The 21,855-nt window shown below is 44.0% G+C and overlaps 1 protein-coding gene across 1 annotated transcript in view; it reads left to right on the forward strand.

The window, feature by feature from the left end:
* Positions 1-21,855, forward strand: part of brf1b (BRF1 RNA polymerase III transcription initiation factor subunit b) — a 424,707-nt gene that overhangs the window by 41,584 nt on the left and 361,268 nt on the right. The window contains exon 2 of the mRNA XM_059648920.1: positions 9,176-9,256. Coding sequence (XP_059504903.1) covers positions 9,176-9,256 — 81 coding nt within the window. The remainder of the gene's footprint in view (positions 1-9,175; positions 9,257-21,855) is intronic.

Consider the following 21,855-nt stretch of genomic DNA (forward strand, 5'->3'; position numbering starts at 1 on the left):
TTCCTCACTGTTAATGAATTGATCATGCCAGCACTGATGTCATTGTGTTTAATATTCAGACATGAATAAACAAAACAAAAATCTGACTGCGAGGGATCCGTTATCCTTGCTTGTAGTTACTTTCTCAGTGAAGCCTGGGTCTCGGGACAAGTAGGTTTCTGTTCTATATTTATTGACCAGCTAACCCCACGGACTCTGTCTTGTAACCCAATTGGATGGTGTGGTTTGTTAGTGCGCACTGTTCAGTCTTGTCCATTGATACTGTTGCTGATGTCTGAGTCAGCAAGTCTTGGTTTTGAGTGTCCATTCAGATACTCGAGTACCAGATCCAGGCTGATATTCCCTGCAGAATGCAACACTGTTGGGGGAGCCACCTTTTGGATCAGACCTTGCCTTTCTCCAGAGGTGGTTATAAAAGTTACCTCGGCACTATTCAGAGAATGTGGGAGTGTTCGCCGTAATGTCCTTGGCCTACAAAGGACCAAAACCAGCAATACTGAAAGCACGTTACCTGGTCAGTACCACAGATAACAGCAAGCTAACGTCAAAGATGCATCCCAAATGAAACATCCAAAGCACTTTGCCTGAAAGTAATAAAGCAAGTATAATACTGAACCAAGAGATAACAAGGTGTGGAGCTGGATGAACACAGCAGGCCGAGCAGCACCAGAGGAGCAGGAAGGCTGACGTTTTGGGCCTGGACCCTTCTTCAGAAATTCAGAAGTATAATACTGAACCACTTGGTTACTGGTCAAAGAAGTGAGTTTTAAGTTGTGTTTTTAAAAGAGGAAAGTGAGATGGAGTGGCAAGAGGGGATTATCGTAGGAATCCAAAACAACAATGCCCAGGCATCCAAAATCATTGCTGTGTGTAGGCTTTCGCTGACTGCCATGCTTCCTATGTTATAAGATAACAAAGTGCTGCATTGGCTGTAAAGCATCGGCACATCTTTATATAAATACAACTTGTTGTTAAACACACCATTCCAGCTGTGATAGTGTGCTCACTAATCCGAGTATGTTCCCGTAAACAGAGTACTGAGCAACCAGCCTTGTAAGTTTTTCACCCCAGTGGGATAAGTTTATATGGAAACAGCTGGAACCTGTTTTAACTGTGAAGAATACCTTCGTAGATTTGGGTTAAAGCGTTGCATGATATCGACTGGACTGGGTCCCCCTATATGCTGTACGTGCTTTGCCTCAATTCCACTATGATGTGCTTCTAGTGTTTGTGTATTACACTGATCCCAGAACACAATCCCAGACAACTCTTCAAACTGAATCAGGTTGAATCATAGTTATAGTTCAAATGTGGAATGTGCACTGAATCTCAAATCAGTAGAATTGAAGGATGGAATTAAGTTATAAGGTTTAAGAAAGAAAGATTTAAATTCTATTTGTTGTCTTTCGGGTTCACAGCATCCCCACCCATTTTATGACTTTTTGGTACTTGTTGAATTGTAGTCACTGTGTAATGTGGGAAGCCTGACAACCAAATTGGTCATAGCAAGTGCCCACAAATAGCGGGAAGATGATGAGTGGATGAATCTGTTTTAGTAATGTTATTTGAGGGATAGGTTTTGACAAAGAGTGAGTGAGGAAAACCCAGCTGATTTTCCCCTTTTCCATCTGGGGACACAAGCAGTGCATCTTCTCACGAGGAAGGGAATGGAGAAGTCAGAGTGTATGTGGGGTGTCACGTGCTTGGTGTCATAATGCAACAACAACAATCTCTCCCTCAATGTCAGCAAGCTAAAGAACTGGTCATTGACTTCAGGAAGCAAGGTGGAGAGCATGCCCCTACCTACCTGACTGAAGTGGAGGTGGAGGTAGCTGAGAGTGTCATGTTCCTTGAAGTGATGGTCACTAACAATCTGTGCTGAACCCCTCACATTGATATGACAGTCGAACAGGCCCAACAATGCCTCTTCTTTAGAAAATTCAGCATGTCCGTTTGGACCCTCACCAATTTTTACAGATGCGCCATAAGACAGCATTTTGTCTGGATGCCCAGGATCACAAGAACACAGCCCAGACCATCTCACAAGCCAACTTTCCTTCCATTTGCTCTATACACTAAAGACCCCTCCCACCTCAGTTATAATCTCATCCAACCTCTTTCTGTCTGGCAGAAGACACAAAAGCTTAAACACACGCACCAACAGGTTCAAGAACAGCTTCCCTGCTGTTGTTAGGCTGCTGAATGGACCTCTCTAATTTCAAATGTAATATTTCTAAAAAAAGAGTCTATGCCTGAAACGTCGGCCTTCCTGCTCCTCTGTTGCTTGGCCTGCTGTGTTCATCTAGTTTTACACCTTGTTATCTCTAATGTTGAGAGATAATGGGAACTGCAGATGCTGGAGAATTCCAAGATAATAAAATGTGAGGCTGGATGAACACAGCAGGCCAAGCAGCATCTCAGGAGCACAAAAGCTGACGTTTCGGGCCTCTCTGATGAAGGGTCTAGGCCCGAAACGTCAGCTTTTGTGCTCCTGAGATGCTGCTTGGCCTGCTATGTTCATCCAGCCTCACATTTTATTATCTCTAATGTTGATCTTGTTTTTAATGCACCTTCTTTGCAGCTATAACGTTGTATTCCTAGCTCTGGTCTATCATTATGATCTTTGTATGGTATGATCTGCCTGAGCTGTATGCAAAACAAAACTTAAGTACATGTGGCAATGGTATATCAAATCAAATCAATGCCTGAAAGCTAGGTGGAACTGATGAGCTGTGGCTTTTCCTTCTTTCTGTTCATTGGCTATGGGTGTCACTGGCTAGGCCAGCATTTATTGTCCATCCCTAATTGCCCAGAGGGCACTTAGGCCATCCATGTTACTGTGGGTCTGAGTCACATGTAAGCCAGACAAAGTATGATGCGGACTTCTTTCCTCAAAGGACAATGAGTGAACCAGTTGGGTCTTTATGATAAACAACAGTGGTTACCTGTTTCCCCATAGGTTAGCTTTTTATTCCAAGTTTTTATTGGCTTTAAATGCTCACCTTCTGCCATGGTGGGATTTGAACCCATGTTCCCAGAGATTACTGATTTCCCCCACCATCTCCACAATGAATGTTCACTCAACCACCTAAACTCTGAGTTGAGAAATATCTAGCAGAGCGATAAGGCCAGATTGTCTTATATCAGTCTAGAGATAATCAATGATCAGAGCACCAAGTAGAACTACCTAGCTGCCTCTTGAATACTGCTCTGGGCTCATCTCCCCAAAGGGAAACTGGAAACCTCATTTCAATATCTCAGCTGAAAGTCAGCACCATTGTCAGTGCAGGTCCCCACATCCATCCTGCTCCCCTGGCACTTATCTGAGATTGAATAGAATGTTAGCATCCTTGGTGTTGCATGCGACCTTGAGATGAGAGTCTGACTACCTGTTCACTGCCTCATTAAGATTGTGTATTTTCACCAACGTCACAATGACCTGCTTTGGCTACTGGCTGAAACCATCCTCCGAGACCCATACACATCCTGTCCGTTTCCTATCTTCTGTAAGCTTTAGATTATGCAAACATCTGCTCGTGTGTAATTTGCACCAGATATTATTTACCTATTGCCACCTGTGTTCTCTGCTTTACGCTTGACCCCCAGCTAAACATTGTCTTGATTTTTGAAATCCCTCCCTGGCCGTGTCTCTGTAATCTCCTGAAGCTCTCGTTTCCAATAGAATTATTTTGACTCCTTGAGCATTGCTAAAAACGAAACTGGCCCAGCTTTAACTGATGAGATTAAAACAAATTGCAAGGATGTAATGGACAGATTTTTTGCGTCACTGATGATGTTTGTGGGATAAATATTGGCATTTTATAGATTCCTGGGAAATATAATCACTCCATCATTGGTAGCCTATCTTCAGCTGCTTGATCTGGACCCTGGAATTCTGCTCCTAAACTTCTCTACCTGAATTCTTGTTTAAGTTCTTCCTTAAAAATCCCTGTGTTTGTGCAGCCTTTTAATTCCCTTTCCTATTGTATGTTCCTTTTTTTCCTTTTGCAAGGTGAGGGACAATCCATTTCCAAGAAATGCTGTAAGTTGTTTTTCAGAGTTATATTAATACGGACTGTGATTAAGATGTTTCCCCCACACCCCCATCCTGGTGGCTCAAATCATTCCGATTCCTTGATGCTGATCTTGTTTGTGTGTTGGTGCCTCCCTACAGGAGTTTATAGGACAGTGGTGGGCACTGGAATAGAGAGAGGAAGCAGACAGATACCCCACTGTTGGTGCCATCCAGCAAATCTGCAAAGGTCTTGTTAATCCTACCCCATCCTTTTCATCCCATCAGTTATTACTGCTTTCAGTTAGACATTCTCCCTCTTATTACTGCCCCATCTGTGTAGCCTAAGGAAGGTCCTCTGAAGTTTTGAACCTGAATGATGTGTTTGAGTGGACCTGTAATAATCATACACTGCTAGTGTACGAGAAAGGGGTCTGCTGCTCCCAGTTGACCTCTTGCTGAGCATGATGCCAATTGATTTGGGAAATGTTTGAGTGTGGTCTTTGGGATTTCTGGTGTGAATTATCTGATCCTCCTAGACGTGTTTAGATATCACTGTAGCAACCCGAGGTTTTCACATGCCTGTATTTCTCTTAACTGGCATCCTCCAGTTCCACTTTCCCTGCCTCTGTTTTAAAAAAAACACATACAGGCATCATACTCAAAATGTGAAAGATTATTGTGCTGCACAGACAGTGCATATTGTCAAGCTTCCAGGTTGGTTTCGGTCCCTGAGTTTACTTGTTATAACCTGCAGTGTCTGAAGAGAATGCTGACTGTCCCTGACTCAGCCGAAACAGCCCAAGTAATTCCTTCATAAGATAATAAAATGTGAGGCTGGATGAACACAGCAGGCCAAGCAGCATCTCAGGAGCACAAAAGCTGACGTTTCGGGCCTAGACCCTTCATCAGAGAGGGGGATGGGGGGAGGGAACTGGAATAAATAGGGAGAGAGGGGGAGGCGGACCGAAGATGGAGAGTAAAGAAGATAGGTGGAGAGAGTGTAGGTGGGGAGGTAGGGAGGGGATAGGTCAGTCCAGGGAAGACGGACAGGTCAAGGAGGTGGGATGAGGTTAGTAGGTAGCTGGGGGTGTGGCTTGGGGTGGGAGGAAGGGATGGGTGAGAGGAAGAAGCGGTTAGGGAGGCAGAGACAGGTTGGACTGGTTTTGGGATGCAGTGGGTGGGGGGGAAGAGCTGGGCTGGTTGTGTGGTGCAGTGGGGGGAGGGGATGAACTGGGCTGGTTTAGGGATGCAGTGGGGGAAGGGGAGATTTTGAAACTGGTGAAGTCCACATTGATACCATATGGCTGCAGGGTTCCCAGGCGGAATATGAGTTGCTGTTCCTGCAACCTTCGGGTGGCATCATTGTGGCAGTGCAGGAGGCCCATGATGGACACGTCATCAAGAGAATGGGAGGGGGAGTGGAAATGGTTTGCGACTGGGAGGTGCAGTAGTTTGTTGCGAACTGAGCGGAGGTGTTCTGCAAAGCGGTCCCCAAGCCTCCGCTTGGTTCCCCCAATGTAGAGGAAGCCACACCGGGTACAGTGGATGCAGTATACCACATTCCACCCTTGCCTGCTTTCCAGAGAGACCACTCTCTCCAGGACTCCCTTGTCCATTCCACACTCCCCTTCAACCCCACCACACCCGGCACTTGCCCCTGCAACCGCAGGAAGTGCCACACCTGCCCCCACACCTCCTCCCTCACCCACATCCCAGGCCCCAAGAAGACTTTCCACATCAAGCAGAGGTTCACCTGCACATCTGCCAATGTGGTATACTGCATCCACTGTACCCGGTGTGGCTTCCTCTACATTGGGGAAACCAAGCGGAGGCTTGGGGACCGCTTTGCAGAACACCTCCGCTCAGTTCGCAACAAACAACTGCACCTCCCAGTCGCAAACCATTTCCACTCCCCCTCCCATTCTCTTGATGACATGTCCATCATGGGCCTCCTGCACTGCCACAATGATGCCACCCGAAGGTTGCAGGAACAGCAACTCATATTCCGCCTGGGAACCCTGCAGCCCAATGGTATCAATGTGGACTTCAACAGTTTCAAAATCTCCCCTTCCCCCACTGCATCCCTAAACCAGCCCAGTTCATCCCCTCCCCCCACTGCACCACACAACCAGCCCAGCTCTTCCCCCCCACCCACTGCATCCCAAAACCAGTCCAACCTGTCTCTGCCTCCCTAACCGGTTCTTCCTCTCACCCATCCCTTCCTCCCACCCCAAGCCACACCCCCAGCTACCTACTAACCTCATCCCACCTCCTTGACCTGTCCGTCTTCCCTGGACTGACCTATCCCCTCCCTACCTCCCCACCTACACTCTCTCCACCTATCTTCTTTACTCTCCATCTTCGGTCCGCCTCCCCCTCTCTCCCTATTTATTCCAGTTCCCTCCCCCCCATCCCCCTCTCTGATGAAGGGTCTAGGCCCGAAACGTCAGCTTTTGTGCTCCTGAGATGTTGCTTGGCCTGCTGTGTTCATCCAGCCTCACATTTTATTATCTTGGAATCTCCAGCATCTGCAGTTCCCATTATCTCTGAAGTAATTCCTTCATGTGTTTTCTACACGTATGTCAATATCCAAAGTTAATAATGGAGCTGTTTTTAAAATATTGTTTTTGGGATGTAAGTGTCAGTTGTAAAGCCAGCCTTTATTATCCAATTCTAATTGTCCTTGTGGTGTTGGCACTGCGTTGTAGTCCATGGGGTGACCACAATGCTTTTTAGAAAGGAATTCTGGGATTTTTGTCCAGCAACAGTGAAGGAACGATGACAGATTTCCAAGGCAGGATGGTGTGGGATCTGCTGATGTTCCTATAGGGCTACTACCTGCTAGAGGGAAGAGTTGCAGGTTTGGAAGGTGTGTTGAAGGAGCCTTGGTAAGTTGCTACAGTGCAGCTTGCAGTTGTACGACTTCAAATCATCACAGTTGCTGCTGGAATGCTTGTGCTTGAACCACGAATTGTTTGCAGACAACAAGCCATTCACCCTCTTCCAACATGTCCATCCAGAAAGACCATCAAATTTCACTGTCCAAATCTTTCATAATTATCAGTTTTATATCTGCCACCCTGCCACCAATCTAATTGTTTGTTTGTCTCCTGCATCCGCAACTTGTCTCTCATAGAATCATGAAATCCCTACAGTGCAGAAGGAGGCCATATGGCCCATCAAGTCTGCACCAACCTGCAGAAGAGCACCCCACAAACGATATATTAATGTAAAACAAAAACAGAAAGACATTATGGGTGACCATAAATATGACCTGGTCAACCAATTGTTTCACCCAGGTCCTGCCCTACTGAAATTACTACTTACTAACGCAACTTCAGTTATTTTCCACTTGTATAGTCTCCTCTGACCTGCATCCGTGACTCTTCATGGCCCTGTTTTGCTTTTTGCCGTTTGCAGAATCCTGGCCCTAATTACTTCCAATTACTCTGCCCTGCCCGTCCCTCCCACAGGTAACAGTGACCCAGAGGCCCAGGCCTGAAGTCTCCGACTTTTTTTTAAACAAGCAAATCCATCCGTCATGATTGTAGAGCTGACCAAATGTTGGTGTTACCATAACCCTGTTGACACTTGTACGAACATGACTAGCTTGTTGAATAGCTATAGTGTTCTGTGTGTCAATGAGCCATTTAGTTCCGAAAATCTTTTGGGTTGGGGAGAGTGGAATAAACCAGCCTGAATGATCACTCTTAAAGGTGTCTTCGCAAGGCAAAGAAGTAATCCATTCAACCAAGCAGAATTCTTTTCAAATTTTTCCAATTAGTTCCACTCCTTTGCTCTTTCCTCACCTTGAAGGCAATTATCACATTCTCTTTGAAATGTTAATATTGGCTGTATTTGCACCAATGACTCCCAAATCTTAACCACTCATTGCCTTTTACCATAAGTTTCCATCCTCTGATTATCAATTCAGTTTGCTCATGGGATGTAGCGGTCATTAACAAAAACAGAATTTGTTAGAAAAGCTCGGCAGGTCTGGCAGCATCTGGGAAAGAAAACAAAAATCAGTTAATGTTTCAGGTTCAGTGACCCTTCCCCAGAACTAATGGTAACTGGGAAAACATTGATTTATATATGGAAAATAAGGATGGGGATGGGGTAAGGAGTAAATGATAGGATAGAGTCCAGAGAGAGAGAAGACCAATTGAATAGACAAAAAGTTGATAACAATCTGGCTGGGAGGGTGAATAGTTGTTAATGGGGACTGTTAGTGACTAACAATAGATAGTGTATAATAGCAGGCAATGTGATAACAAGGCCTGGTGTGTAGGTTAGGGGCTAGGACATAGGAAAATTTAGGCTCTAAAGTTATTGAACTCATTGAGTCCGGAGGGCTGCAGTGTCCCCAAGTGGAAAATGAGGTGCTGCTCTTCGTTGAGCTTCACTGGAACACTGCACCACGCCAGAGACAGAGATGCTGGCCAGGGAGCAGGGTGGTGTGTTGAAGTGGCAGGCAACAGGTAGCTGGAGGACATTTGGAAAAGTAGAAAGCAACCTAGAATTGATGGCCAAGCAACATCAGAGGAGCAGGAAAGCTGATGTTTTGGGTCTGGTCAGCTTTCTGGCTTCTCTACTGCCGGGCCTGCTGTGTTCATCCAGCTCTACAACTAGTTATCTCAGACTCCAGCATCGGCAGTTTGTACTAAACTAAAATTGTTGCTTGAAGTAAATTGTTACTTGGGATAGATGCTGACTGGCTGTTCAATTTCTGACTGAAGAATCTCCAACCTGGGTCACAGTCTCTGGGTAAGAGATTGTCCTTTTACGACTGTGGGACAAAATTTCAAGGTTGGAATTCTCTGAATGGCTACAGCCCTCTGGAGTGGTCTTTGACAGAGTTTGACATATTTTTGGATGAGGGGGATAGGTAGAAAAGGTGAAACTGAGATTGAAAATCAGTCATGATTGTATTGATTTACAGAGCAAGCTCTAAGGGCCAAATAGCCGCCTCCAATTCGTGTCTATTAAACTTTGTAGCATGCATCACCCCCCTGCATCTGCTCCCACTGTCATGCTCATTAATATTTCTTTGTACAGTCTACCATTGGTCAACATGGTGACAATAGTTTTGTATCCTTCAAAAAAAAATCTTCGGTACATTTTGCTGATTCACTTTGATTATGAATTTTTATATTCCAGGTGCTGGTAAAGCTCCATCGCTAGGAACAGGATTCCACACCAACCTTGGGAAGGAGTCACGTGCACAGACTTTACAGAATGGTAAATCTGCGATAACTATGATGTTTAGATGTCCTTGACTTGTGTTTTTCTTTCTTCTAGTACCGCTCACTGACCATTTTAATTAGATTTTACAAATGACGTGAAATTGATGGAATTGTGGAAAGAGAGGATGGTTGTCAAAGGATACAATTAGATATAGATCAGTTGGAAAAGTGGACAGAGAAATGGCAGATGGAGTTTATTCCACATGAGCGTGAGGTGATGCATCTTGGCAGGTCAAATACAAGAGGAAAGTCTTCAGTAAATGGCAGGATGCTTAAGAGGATTGATATACAGAGGGGTAGCGGGGTGCAAGTCCACAGCATCTGTATGTGTCAACATTGGTGGATGAGGTGATAAAGAAGGCGTTTGGCATGGTTGCCTTCACCAATCAGGGCATTGAGTATAAAAGTTGGCAAGTCATATTGCAGCTGTGTAAGATTTTAAATTAGGCCACATTTGGAATATTGTGTGCAGTTCTGATCACCACACTATAGATTGGATGTGAAGGCTTTGGAGAGGATGCTAACGAGGTTTACCAGAATTTGAATGTTGTAGCTATAAGAAGAAGTTGGACAAAATTGGATTGTTTTTGCTGGAATGTCAGGAGCTGTGGAGCAACCTGATGAAGTATAGAAAATTGAGAGGCATGGACAGGGTGGAAAATTGGAGTCCCTTTCCCAGGCTGGAAAAGGGGGTTTGAGGTGAGAGGGGGAAAGCTTAAACGAGATTAGAAGCCAAGTTTCTTTTAACACTGAGGGTGTTAGGTACCAGGAACATGCTGCCAGGGGAGGTGGTAGAAGTAGATACGATAGCAATGTATAAGAAACAATTAGACAAATACATGAACAGGCAGAGAATATAGACCGATATAGGGGGACCATATGCAGGCAGATGAGATTAATTTAGAATGGCATTGTGATTGGTACAGACATGGTGGGCCAAAGGTCCTGTGCTCTACTGTTCAGGGTTCTATAGGTTTTTTTTTATTCCTCTCTGGGATAACAGAATCCTATTGCTTAACTAGTGAGGTTGCCCTTCACTTTGACTTGTTGTGTGCAGAGTTCCCTCAGTCTCAAATCAAATGATCTAGTCCATTCATAAATGTCCTTTGTGGAATTGAAGAGAATTTGTTTTAGTTGAGCAGTGTATTGTCACCATTTCAGTTGTTAGGCACCTGTTTCTGTTCACTTGGTAAATGTTGACAGTGTACAATGCACTTCTGTTATGTACAGAATTAAAAAACTGATCTTGTGCTTTTTTAAAGAAATTCTAAATATTTTACATGTCCTAATCTAATAGGAAGTGATTTCTTCTGTGTCGTAGCGTATAACTGCAGTGGCAGTTTCATCTGTGTTCCACGTATCGTCTATTTATAATCTATTTATAATAATCTGTGTGCATTTATTAATGCTTCCAGTGCAGTCCATCAATCCTTTCATTCAAAAGGTGAAACCAAAAATTTTTCACCCCAGAATACTGTGGAAGGTGGGAGTTAATTGAAATGTTACCCTCTTTAGATGGTAGATATTTTAATGTGTGAGTATCAGTGATATAGAGCAAAGTGGATAAATTGAGTTAAAATACGGGAAGCCATGGAATGGATTCGTGGAATGGAATAGTAGAACAGCCTCCCCTTGTTCCTAAACTAATTTGTTGCGTCAGTGAAACAAAGAGATGATGTTCTGCGCTGATTTTTTAAAAAATTATGTTCGCATGGCTGATGTTCAGTGACAGCCCCAGGGCCTTGCCTCGAGGAGCGATTGAAATTCTTAACCTGGTAATGGCACCCGTAGGGTTAATCAGGCTCCCGCAGCTATTTTATGTGTTAAGTATTTGTCCAACTGTTTAAGGCCATTCCCTTTCTGTCACTAGACAACAATAAGATACTTATGGACAAGGAAGCTCATGAAAGAAAGACTTGCATTTTGTATATGTCATACCTTACCGCCAGTTGAAATACATTTGAAGTGTATTTGTTGTTGTAATGTCTGAAACACAGCAACCCGTTTGAACATGGCAAAATTCCATAAACAACGATATAGTCATGATCAGATATTCTGTTTTAATGATGACAAACAAACATTATCTAGTTGAGAAACCAGACAATTGGAGACAACTTTTCTGCTCATCTTAGTGTAATAGGATCCTTTCCATCTTGTCTGAAAGGCGTGGAGTATGACAGTGTAGACTCCTTTTGGTGTTACATGTTACTCACCACAGAATTCCGAGTGTCCTACTCTTGTAACCACTGTATGATGAGTCCAGTTCAGTGTCTGGTCAGGTGGTAGTGGGAGATTCAGTGATGGTAATGCTATTGAGTGTCAAGGAACAATGGTTAGTTAGAGTCTCCCTTGTTGACAGTCGTCACCCAGCATTTTCGTGGCACAAGCATTACTTGTCGCTTTTAAACCCAAGCCTGTTAAGTTGTCCATGCCTTGCTGCATCTGCGGAGAGTGTCCTCAGTATCTAAGCAGTTTGAAATGGTGCTGAATATTGAGCATGCAGCAAATGTGCCCCTGTGTGATATTCTGGAGAAATGGCCTTTGAAGGAGCCAAGGATGGTTAAGGCTATGGCATTATCCTGAGGAATATATGCAGTGACTTCCTTGGTCTGAGGTGGCTGAGCTTTAAAAAACCGTAGCCATCTTCCTTTGTGCTGGATATGACTCCACCCTATGAAGGGTTTTCCCCGATTCCTTTTGACTGCAGTGTTGTTAAGGGTCCTTGTTGCCCTTCTCTGTCAGTTATGGCCTTGATATCAAAGGCAATCACTTTTCTGACTACATCTCTGGAATTCAGTTCTTTTGTCCATGGCAGGGTGAAACCTGCGTTCAGTATTACGACACATGAGGGGGGTTCTTTGGCCTTGTCTGTCTTAAGCCCATTTCACGGCACCTGGCACATAGCCTGGCATGTTATAGCCTTTCCAGTATCCATTTAAATAGTTTTAAATTTCTATTATACTTTCTACTTCCGTCACCCTTTCAGATGGAGTTCCAGATACCAAACACACTCCGGATGAAACTTTTCTCCTTAAGTCCACTCTAAACTTCTGGCTCTTGCTTTAGATCTCTGCCTGTGGTTACTGACCCATCCACTGAGAGGAAAAGTTACTTCCTCTGTATACTATATGTATCCATCATAATTTTGTAGACCTCAAACAGACTCGCTCATCAGCCTCTCTGCTCTAAGGAAATTCTCCCCAGCTTATCAGGTCTCTCCATGTTTTCCAGGCTTATATCATGGTGAATCTCCTCTGCACCTTTTCTCATCCTTTCTGTAGTGTGGTGAGTAGAACTGCACACAGTACCCCAGCTGTGGTATAACTGATGTCTTGTACACAGTTATCATAACCATGTATTTAGTGGCTTTACTAATAAAGCCAGGTATTCCATATGCTTTCTTAATTACCTCATCCATCTGTCTTGTTTCCAAAATTCTGTGGGCAGGCAACCTCTGTACTTCCTAAGGTCTTACCATTAAACATGTACTCCCTTGCCTTGTAAATCCTCCCAAAATGCAACACCTCTCACTTTTTAGTATTAAACTCCATCTATCACTTTTCTGCTCATCTGACCTGCTGTCTACATTGTTGTGTATTTTGAGGATTTTGTCCTCAGTATTGAGACTGAAATTGGGCTTGTGGCAACCTGAATTTGCTGTTCAGACCTATTAAATTTGTGTTTCGATCATTAATGTGCACTATCAACCCAGTTATGAACCTTGCCATATGCAACTGGACACAGCCTTGCAGTCACATTAACAGCCTTCAACCATTACCCTCTGCCTCCTACGACTAAGATAATTTTGAATCCAGTTTACTAAATTGCCCTGGTTCTCATGGGCTGTTTCCTTCTTGATCACTTTCCAATGCCACACGTTGTCAACTGAAGTCCATGCAGACTACAGCAACTGCTCTTCGTGCGCAAACCTTATCTATACGCCTAGTCAACTTCTTGAAAACTTCACCTTGTTATCTAAAACCGTGACTGTAGAGCTGGATGAACACAAGCCAAGCAGTATCAGGAACGGAAAAGCTAACGTTTCGATCTAGGACCCTTAATGCTGACTATCCTTGATTATCCCTGATGATCCTTGTGTCACCAAATGGAGGTGAATTCTAAGCCCAGAAGTTTTTCAAAATTCTCCCAGTACAATGGCTAGATTCAGTGACCTCTTGTTCCTGGTTTATCCATTGTAATTTTAATTATGATTTATTTACAGGCAGGATCTTATGATATACAGCAGAAAGGGGGAGGCAAGGGCCGAGTGTTATTATCACTGGACTATTAACCCAGAGACCCAGACAACGTCTGGGTACCCATGTTCAAAACATGCCACGACGGATGGTGAAATTTGAATTCAATAAAATATCTGGAATTGAGAATCTAATGATGACTGTGAAACAATTGTTAATTGTTGGAAAAACCCATCTGGTTCACTGATGTCCTTTTAGGCAAAGAAACTGCCCTGCTCACCTCATCTGACCTACATGTGACTCCAGACCCACAGCAATGTGATTGACTCTGGCAACTAGGGACGGGCAATAAATGCTGCCTGGCCAGTTAAAGAATCCTATCCTGTTAATGAATAAGGAAAAGAAAAGAAAGTGCTTCTACTTGAACTTTGTCTGCCACATTAAAGTTGAAGCCCATGCAAACTCATTCAACAACAATGTGTTTGTTACAAAGGTTTTAACATGACAGAGCAGTGAGGTGATCACAGCAGGCTGGTCACCAAATCTTTCCACAAAGCCACATGGTGTGATATCAGGACAACTTGAACCTTGGATGAGTTAGATTTTAATGTATATCTTGGAGGAAGGAGAGGTTTTCCTGATGAAGGTGGGAATTTTGTACTTTAGGGTAGGGCTGAGCCAACAGCCACCAGTGGTGAAATGATTAAGATATGGAACACTCAGGACTCTGGAATTAGAACATAGAACATAACAACACAGTACAGGCTCTTCGGCCCTCGATGTTGTGCCGACCTGTCATACCAATCTCAAGCCCATCTAACCTACACAATTCCATGTACGTCCATATGCTTGTCCAATGAAGACTTAAATGTACCTAAAGTTGGCGAATCTACTACCATTGCAGGCAAAGCGTTCCATTCCCTTACTACTCTCTGAGTAAAGAAACTACCTCTGACATCTGTCCTATATCTTTCACCCCTCAATTTAAAGCTATGCCCCCTTATGCTCGCCGTCACCATCCTAGGAAAAAGGTTCACCCTATCCACCCTATCTAACCCTCTGATTATTTTGTGTGTTTCAATTAAGTCACCTCTCAACCTTTTTCTCTCTAATGAAAACAGCCTCAAGCCCATCAGCCTTTCCTTGTAAGACCTTCCCTCCATACCAGGCAACATGCTAGTAAATCTCCTCTGCACCCTTTCCAAAGCTTCCACATCCTCCTTATAATGCGGTGACCAGAACTGTACGCAATACTCCAAGTGTGGCCGCACCAGAGTTTTGTACAGCTTCACCATAACCTCTTGGTTCTGGCACTCGATCCTTCTATTAATAAAAGCTAAAACACTGTATGCCTTCTTAAAAGCCCTGTCAACCTGGGTGGCAACTTTCAAGGATCTGTGTACATGGACACCGAGATCTCTCTGCTCATTTACACTACTAAGAATCTTACCATTAGCCCTGTACTTTGCCTTCTGGTTACTCCTACCAAAGTGTATCACCTCACACTTATCTGCATTAAACTCCATTTGCCACCTCTCAGCCCAGCTCTGCAGCTTATCTATGTCTCTCTGCAACCTACAGCATCCTTCGTCACTATCCACAACTCCGCCGACCTTAGTGTCGTCTGCAAATTTACTAATCCATCCTTCTACGCCCTCATCCAGGTCATTTATAAAAATGACAAACAGCAGTGGACCCAACACCGATCATTGCGGTACACCACTAGTAACTGCTCTCCAGGATAAACATTTCCCATCAACTACCACCCTCTGTCTTCTTTCAGCAAGCCAATTTCCGATCCAAACTGCTATATCTCCCACAATTCCATTCCTCTGCATTTTGTCCAAAAGCCTATTGTGGGGAACCTTATCGAACGCCTTGCTGAAATCCATATACACCACATCAACCGGTTTACTTGCATCTACCTGTTTGGTCACCTCAAAGAACTCAATAAGGTTTGTGAGGCATGACCTTCCCTTCAGAAAACCGTGCTGACTATCCCTAATCAATTTAATTGTTTCTAGATGATTATAAATCCTCTCCCTTATAACCTTTTCCAACACTTTACCAACAAGTGAAGTAAGGCCCTCTGGTCTATAATTACCAGGGTTGTCTCTACTCCCCTTCTTGAACAGGGGAACCACATTTGCTATCCTGCAGTCATCTGGCACTATTCCTGTAGACAATGACGAGTTAAAGATCAATGCCAAAGGCTCGGCAATCTCGTCCCTGGCTTCCCAGAGGATCCGAGGATAAATCCCATCTGGCCCATGGGACTTATCTATCTTCACCCTCTGAAGGATTTCTAATACCTCTTCCTTCTGAACCTCAATCCCACCTAGTCTAGTAGCCTGTATCTCAGTATTCTCCTTGACAACATTGTCTTTTTCTAGAGTGAATACTGTCGAAAAATATTCATTTAGCACTTCCCCTATCTCCTCTGACTCCACACACAACTTACCACTATTATCCTTGTTTGGGCCTAATCTTACTTTTGTCATTCTTTTATTCCTTAAATACCTATAGAAAGCCTTAGGGTTTACCCTGATCCTATCCGCCAACAACTTCTCATGTCACCTCCTGGCTCTTCTGATCTTTCTCTTTAGGTCTTTCCTGGCTACTTCGTAGCTCTCAAGTGCCCTAACTGAGCCTTCACATCTCAACCTAACGTAAGACGCCGCCTTCCTCTTGACCAGAGATTCCACCTCCTTTGTAAACCATGGCTTCCGCACTCTACAGCTTCCTCACTGCCTGACAGGTACATACTTATCCAGGACACACAGGAGCTTTTCCTTGAATAAGCTCCACATTTCTAATGTGCCCATCCCCTGCAGTTTCCTTCCCCATCCTATGCTCCCTAAATCTTGCCTAATCTCATCGTAATTGCCTTTCCTCCATCTGTAACTCTTGCCCAGTGGTATACACCTATCCCTTTCCATCACTAAAGTAAACATAACAGAATTGTGATCGCTATCACCAAAGTGCTCACCTACTTCCAAATCTAACACCTGGTCAGGCTCATTACCCAGTACCAAATCTAATGTGACTTTGCCCCTCGTTGGCCTATCTACATACTATGTCAGGAAGCCCTCCTGCACACTCTGGACAAAAACTGACCCATCTATAGTACTCGAACTATAGTGTTCCCAATCAATATTTGGAAAGTTGAAGTCCCCCATGACAACTACCCTGTCTGTCTCACTCCTATCGAGAATCATCTTTGCTATCCTTTCCTCTACATCTCTGGAACTATTCGGAGTCCTGTAGAATACTCCCAACAGGGTGGCCTCTCCATTCCTGTTTCTAACCTCAGCCCATACTACCTCAGTTGACGAGTCCCCAAACATCCTTTCTGCAACTGTAATACTGTCCTTGACTGGCAATGCCACACCTCCGCCCCTTTTACCATCTTCTCTGTTCTTACTGAAGCATCTAAATCCCGGAACCTGCAACAACCATTCCTGTCCCTGCTCTATCCATGTCTCCGAAATGGCCACAACATCGAAGTCCCAGGTACTAACCCATGCTGCAAGTTCACGCACCTTATTCCGGAACGCTCCTGGCATTGAAGTAGACACACTTCAAACCAACTTCTTGCTTGCCGGTGCCATCTTGCTTCCCTGAAACTTTATTTCGGACCACCCTACTCTCAACCTTTACTATAGTCAAACTACAATTTTGGTGCCCATCCCCCTGCTGAATTAGTTTAAACCCACCCGAACAGCCTTAGCAAATTTCCCCCCCAGGATATCAGTACCCCTCTGGTTCAGGTGAAGACCATCTTGCTTGTAGAGGTCCACCTACCCCAGAAAGAGCCCCAATTATCCAAGAATCCAAAACCATCCCTGTAGCCACGTGTTCATCTCCTCTCTCTCCCTCTTCCTCGCCTCACTAGCACGTGGCGCGGGCAACAAACCAGAGACAACACCTCTGTTCGTCCTAGCTCTCAGCGTCCATCCTAGCTCCCTGAATTTCTGCCTTAAATCCCCATCTCTCTTCCTACCTATGTCGTTGGTGCCAATGTGGACCACGACTTGGGGCTGCTCCCCCTCCCCCTTAAGGATCCCAAAAACACGATCAGAGACATCACGCACCCTGACACCTGGGAGGCAACACACCAACCATGAGTGTCTCTCGTCCCCACAGAACCTCCTATCTGTCCCCTTAACTATGGAGTCCCCAATGACTAATGCTCTGCTCCTCTTCCCCCTTCCGTTCTGAGCAGCAGGGACAGACTCTGTGCCAGAGACCCGTGCCCCACTGCTTTCCCCTGGTAAGTCCCCCCCCCCCCCAACAGTATCCAAAACGGTATACTTATTGTTGAGGGGAATGGCCACAGGGGATCCCTGCACTGCCTGCTGGTTCCCTTTCTGTCCCCTGACTGTAACTCATCTGCCTTTTTCCTGTACTTGAGGAGTGACTACCTCCCTGGAACTCCTCTCAATAACCCCCTCTGCCTCCCGAATGATCTGAAGTTCATCCAGCTCCAGTTCCCTAACGCGGTTTTCAAGGAGCTGGAGTTGGGTGCACTTCCCGCAGATGTAGTCAGCAGGGACACTAGTGGTGACCCTTACCTCCCACATTCTGCAGGAGGAACATTCAACTGCCCTGACCTCCGTTCTAAGTTCCCAAGGCTTAAAAAATAAACTTGTTACCTACCAATCAGGCACACAGAACCTTGTTTTTTTGGTTAGAGGAGGAGGATGGGTGGGAGACACTACCCGCATAGTGTTTCGGGTAACGCAACCACATAAATATATTACCTCACTCACTCACCAGTCCCATGTCCGCTCCTGCTCAGCGTACGCTCCGCCTATTCACAAGGTAAGCTTTTTAAAGATTCACAAACAGTGACTCACCGGCTTCCCAACAGGCCCCTGCTCCAAGCTCCCGCTCGCGCTGCTGCTGCAACCAGAAATGCTAGAGGCACGTGGACATTTTTTGGACTAATGGAGAGAGTAGGGCATTGTGGTGGAGAAGGCCGTGGAAGCATTTGGACATCAGTATGAAAATCATTACGTTGCTTAATTGCCGATTCATTGGCTTTGATTTGTGAGATGAGAATGCTGTCACCCACCTGGATGATGGCTGAGAGCCATTGTTGACTACCTTCGTCTATGTCGAAGGCTGCAGGTAAATTAAGGATAAGGAGGGATAGTTTGCCTTTCTAACCTTCACAAAGGATGTCATTTGTAATGTTTTAGAGCTGTTTTAGTGCTGTGAAATGTGATGGAAAAAATTCAGATATGGAGTTTCAGGCAAGGTAGGGATGGATTTTGGAGTGAACAAAAAGTTTGCGATGTTTGGAGAGAAAGGGGAGATGAAAGTTTTTGCAGGGATAGTAGGAGACCGTTTTGGAGGAGAGAGGACATAGTACCTGAGAGGGAGCCATGAATTTTATCTGATAACATGGGAGGTGGCAGGAAAGTTGGTTGGTCAGCGGTTATGGGAATATGGAAGATGAGCCTGTTGACAGGAAAAGGTAAATAGGAGAGAAGTTAGAGAATGATGTAAGTTCTAGATGGGGCATTAGAAGAAGTTTGACCAGGTGGGCTTGGGGGATGGAGAGAAAAGGGGGAAAGCAGCAAATGCAGCTTGAAGGAATTTCAAGAAAGTAAACAGTGATGAATCTTTGACACAATGATGACTGATGACTGTCACTGGACTGATGAACTACCTACTGCAGTTGGGCCTAGGTTTCAGTGAGTTATCAGCATGGGCCCAAAACTTAGCATGCTATTATCTGATTGATATCTGATCTCCATTTTAAAAATGAAAAATTCAAATTTAAATTGCCAATTCTATCAGTATCTGTATCGAAGGTATTGTGTTTTGAATTTGTTTGATAAATCTCAGTAATTCTGCTCTTTCATCCGCTACTCAGCGATGTCTGGGAAGCAGTACCATCTGGTAGGCAAAAAAGTACTCAAGGGAATAAAATGACTCATCGTGAGTCCCATGGTTCGATGTATAATATATACTTAAAATTCCCTGGAGTAATCGCAAAGAGCACATGTTGCATAGAGTTCCCTGTAATTGCTGAAAATGACTATTCCCATAAGTGAGTTGATGGGAAGAAATGTATCTTACATTGGCTGTGTCTGTCTGTTTAGCTGTTCCCAATCCCAATTTTAATGCCATTTTCTTCCTATCTGAGGGGCTGCAGACTCTCTTATTCTCTATGCGTAGTACAGCATTTAGCTCCCCATTCCTCCAAGTTGATATTTGTTTGGATTTTGGTCATGTTGGTCAAATCCAACGTCTGAACTAAAGACCTGCAGATGGACTTCAAATCCCACCACTGCAACTGGTTAATTTCCATTTGGTTAATAAATAATTCTGCAATTAGACATTGTAATCAGTAATGGTGGTCGTGCTAAAATTTACCTGGTTACCCATATCCTTTTGGGACAAGAGATATACCAGCCTTATATATATGACTCCAAGCATCCACCAATGTTATTTGCTCTTAACTTCTCTCTGAAATGACCCAGGAAGCTACATGGTTGTCAAGAAGGTTGTGTCATGTAATGTGTCTTTTAAAGCAATTTTGTAACGTACACTAACACAATATCTGGGTCCTCCGTACTTGTTGTGGGTAAGTTTGTGCTAACGTGCTTTTTGCTTTGTGTTCATAAAATAACTCTGACACTAAATAAATCTGAAAACGGACCAATAAGTTCCTTTTTAGAAGCTGAGTGTGTTGGTAATTTGAATAGAAAGCTAGTTATTCACTTGGTTAGGTTATTGACATACAATTTAATGTATACCGGAATGAGATTTCAACTCTTTGTGGAATGCCAGCTCCGAGCTGAAACGGTTGGAGCCCCTGACAGGGTGTAAGCAACGAGGAACAAATTGAAATCAATGTCAAGAGAAATTGGTGGTGGTAGCTCCTCTGTTTAAATTGGCCGATCATTTAATCGCCTGACATTTAAAGTGTGTGAATGACATACTTATATTTGTTTGTTTGCTCATGAGAAGTGCATGCTCATGGCTGAGCCAGACTTTATTGGTCATCCCTAATTGCCCTGAAAATAGTGATGTTGAGCTGCTGCCTTGAATGTCTAAAGTAGTTGAGGGTTGGGACAATCTCTCAGTCCTGTTAGAGAGGGAGTTCCAGGATTTTGACCCAGTGACATTGAAGGAACAACAATATGTTTCCAAGTAAGAATGGTGAGTGGCTAGGAAGGAAACTTGCAGGGGGTGGTGTTCCCATGTACCTGCTGCCCAAGTCCTTCTGGATGCCAGAGATCCCAGGTTTAAAAACACTAAAATATCTCACTGATGACATTTTCATTCCATTGTCATGTTGACCATCAATGTTGGGTTATTTGCATCCTAGCCTGAATTGACTTGTTCTTTTTCTTGTTTTTCTGCCCATGTTTTCTAGTAGTTGGCAGTTTGAAGGATGTGGAATAATCAGATTTGATTAGCTTTTGGATGAGTATGCTCAGCCAGATTTTTCTTCTAATGCCTTGTTTAGGGCAGAAAATCTGATGGTGCAGTATATAGTACGTTCTTGACTGAGGCCTGGTAACTCTATACATATATAGAGGCATGGAGAATAGGGGCAGCAGCGGACCATTTGGACCCCTGAGCCTGCTCCGTCATTCATTCTGATTGTGGCTTGTCGTACCCCCGTCTTACCCAATTTATTTCTGTTCACATAATCTAACATTATGTTTTTGCTGTAAAAGTGGATAACCTCACATTTATCCATGTTTTTACTTCATCCACCACACATTTCCCACCTACTCAATTTGTTCGAGTCACATTGGCGTATAGAATCATCAGTGCATCCTCCTCACAGTTCACCCTTGTATCATCTGCAAACTTGGAGATGTTACAGTTAGTTCCTTTGTCTAAATCATTAATGAATAATGTTAATAACTGGGGACCAAGCATTGATCCCTGCAGTATTCCACTCGTCTTTGGCTGCCACTTGGGAAGAGATCTTTTTGTTCTTTCTCTTTGTTTCCTGCCTGCCAGCCAGTTCTCTATCCGGAGCAGTAAAATGCGCTTTAATTTTAAATGCTAATGTCTTCTGTGGGACCTTTTATTGAAAGCCTTCTGAAACCTCCATACAGAGGTTAAAGATTGAACCTTTCTGATCTGCATTTAGAACCACATTGGGCGCTGCTTCTACACGGATTAATGGAATAGATCTTTGTTTATTCAAATTTCCAGTGGAATTGAACTCTGGTAACTGACATGCAAAAAATCCTCACGGTTTGCACATAATTTTCTCCTGCTTCTGGTGCAATTGAATGATGCTAGTGCTAAAGAAAACAGAAATCATTATGTATATCACCACTTACACTCAAATATCTGTGAATAATTTACTTTGGTTTGAATGTTCATTCACCAGGATGTTCACATAACAAGCCGCTGCCTC

The sequence above is a fragment of the Stegostoma tigrinum genome, chromosome 10 (genome assembly GCF_030684315.1).
Source record: "Stegostoma tigrinum isolate sSteTig4 chromosome 10, sSteTig4.hap1, whole genome shotgun sequence".
NCBI classification, from domain to species: domain Eukaryota; kingdom Metazoa; phylum Chordata; class Chondrichthyes; order Orectolobiformes; family Stegostomatidae; genus Stegostoma; species Stegostoma tigrinum.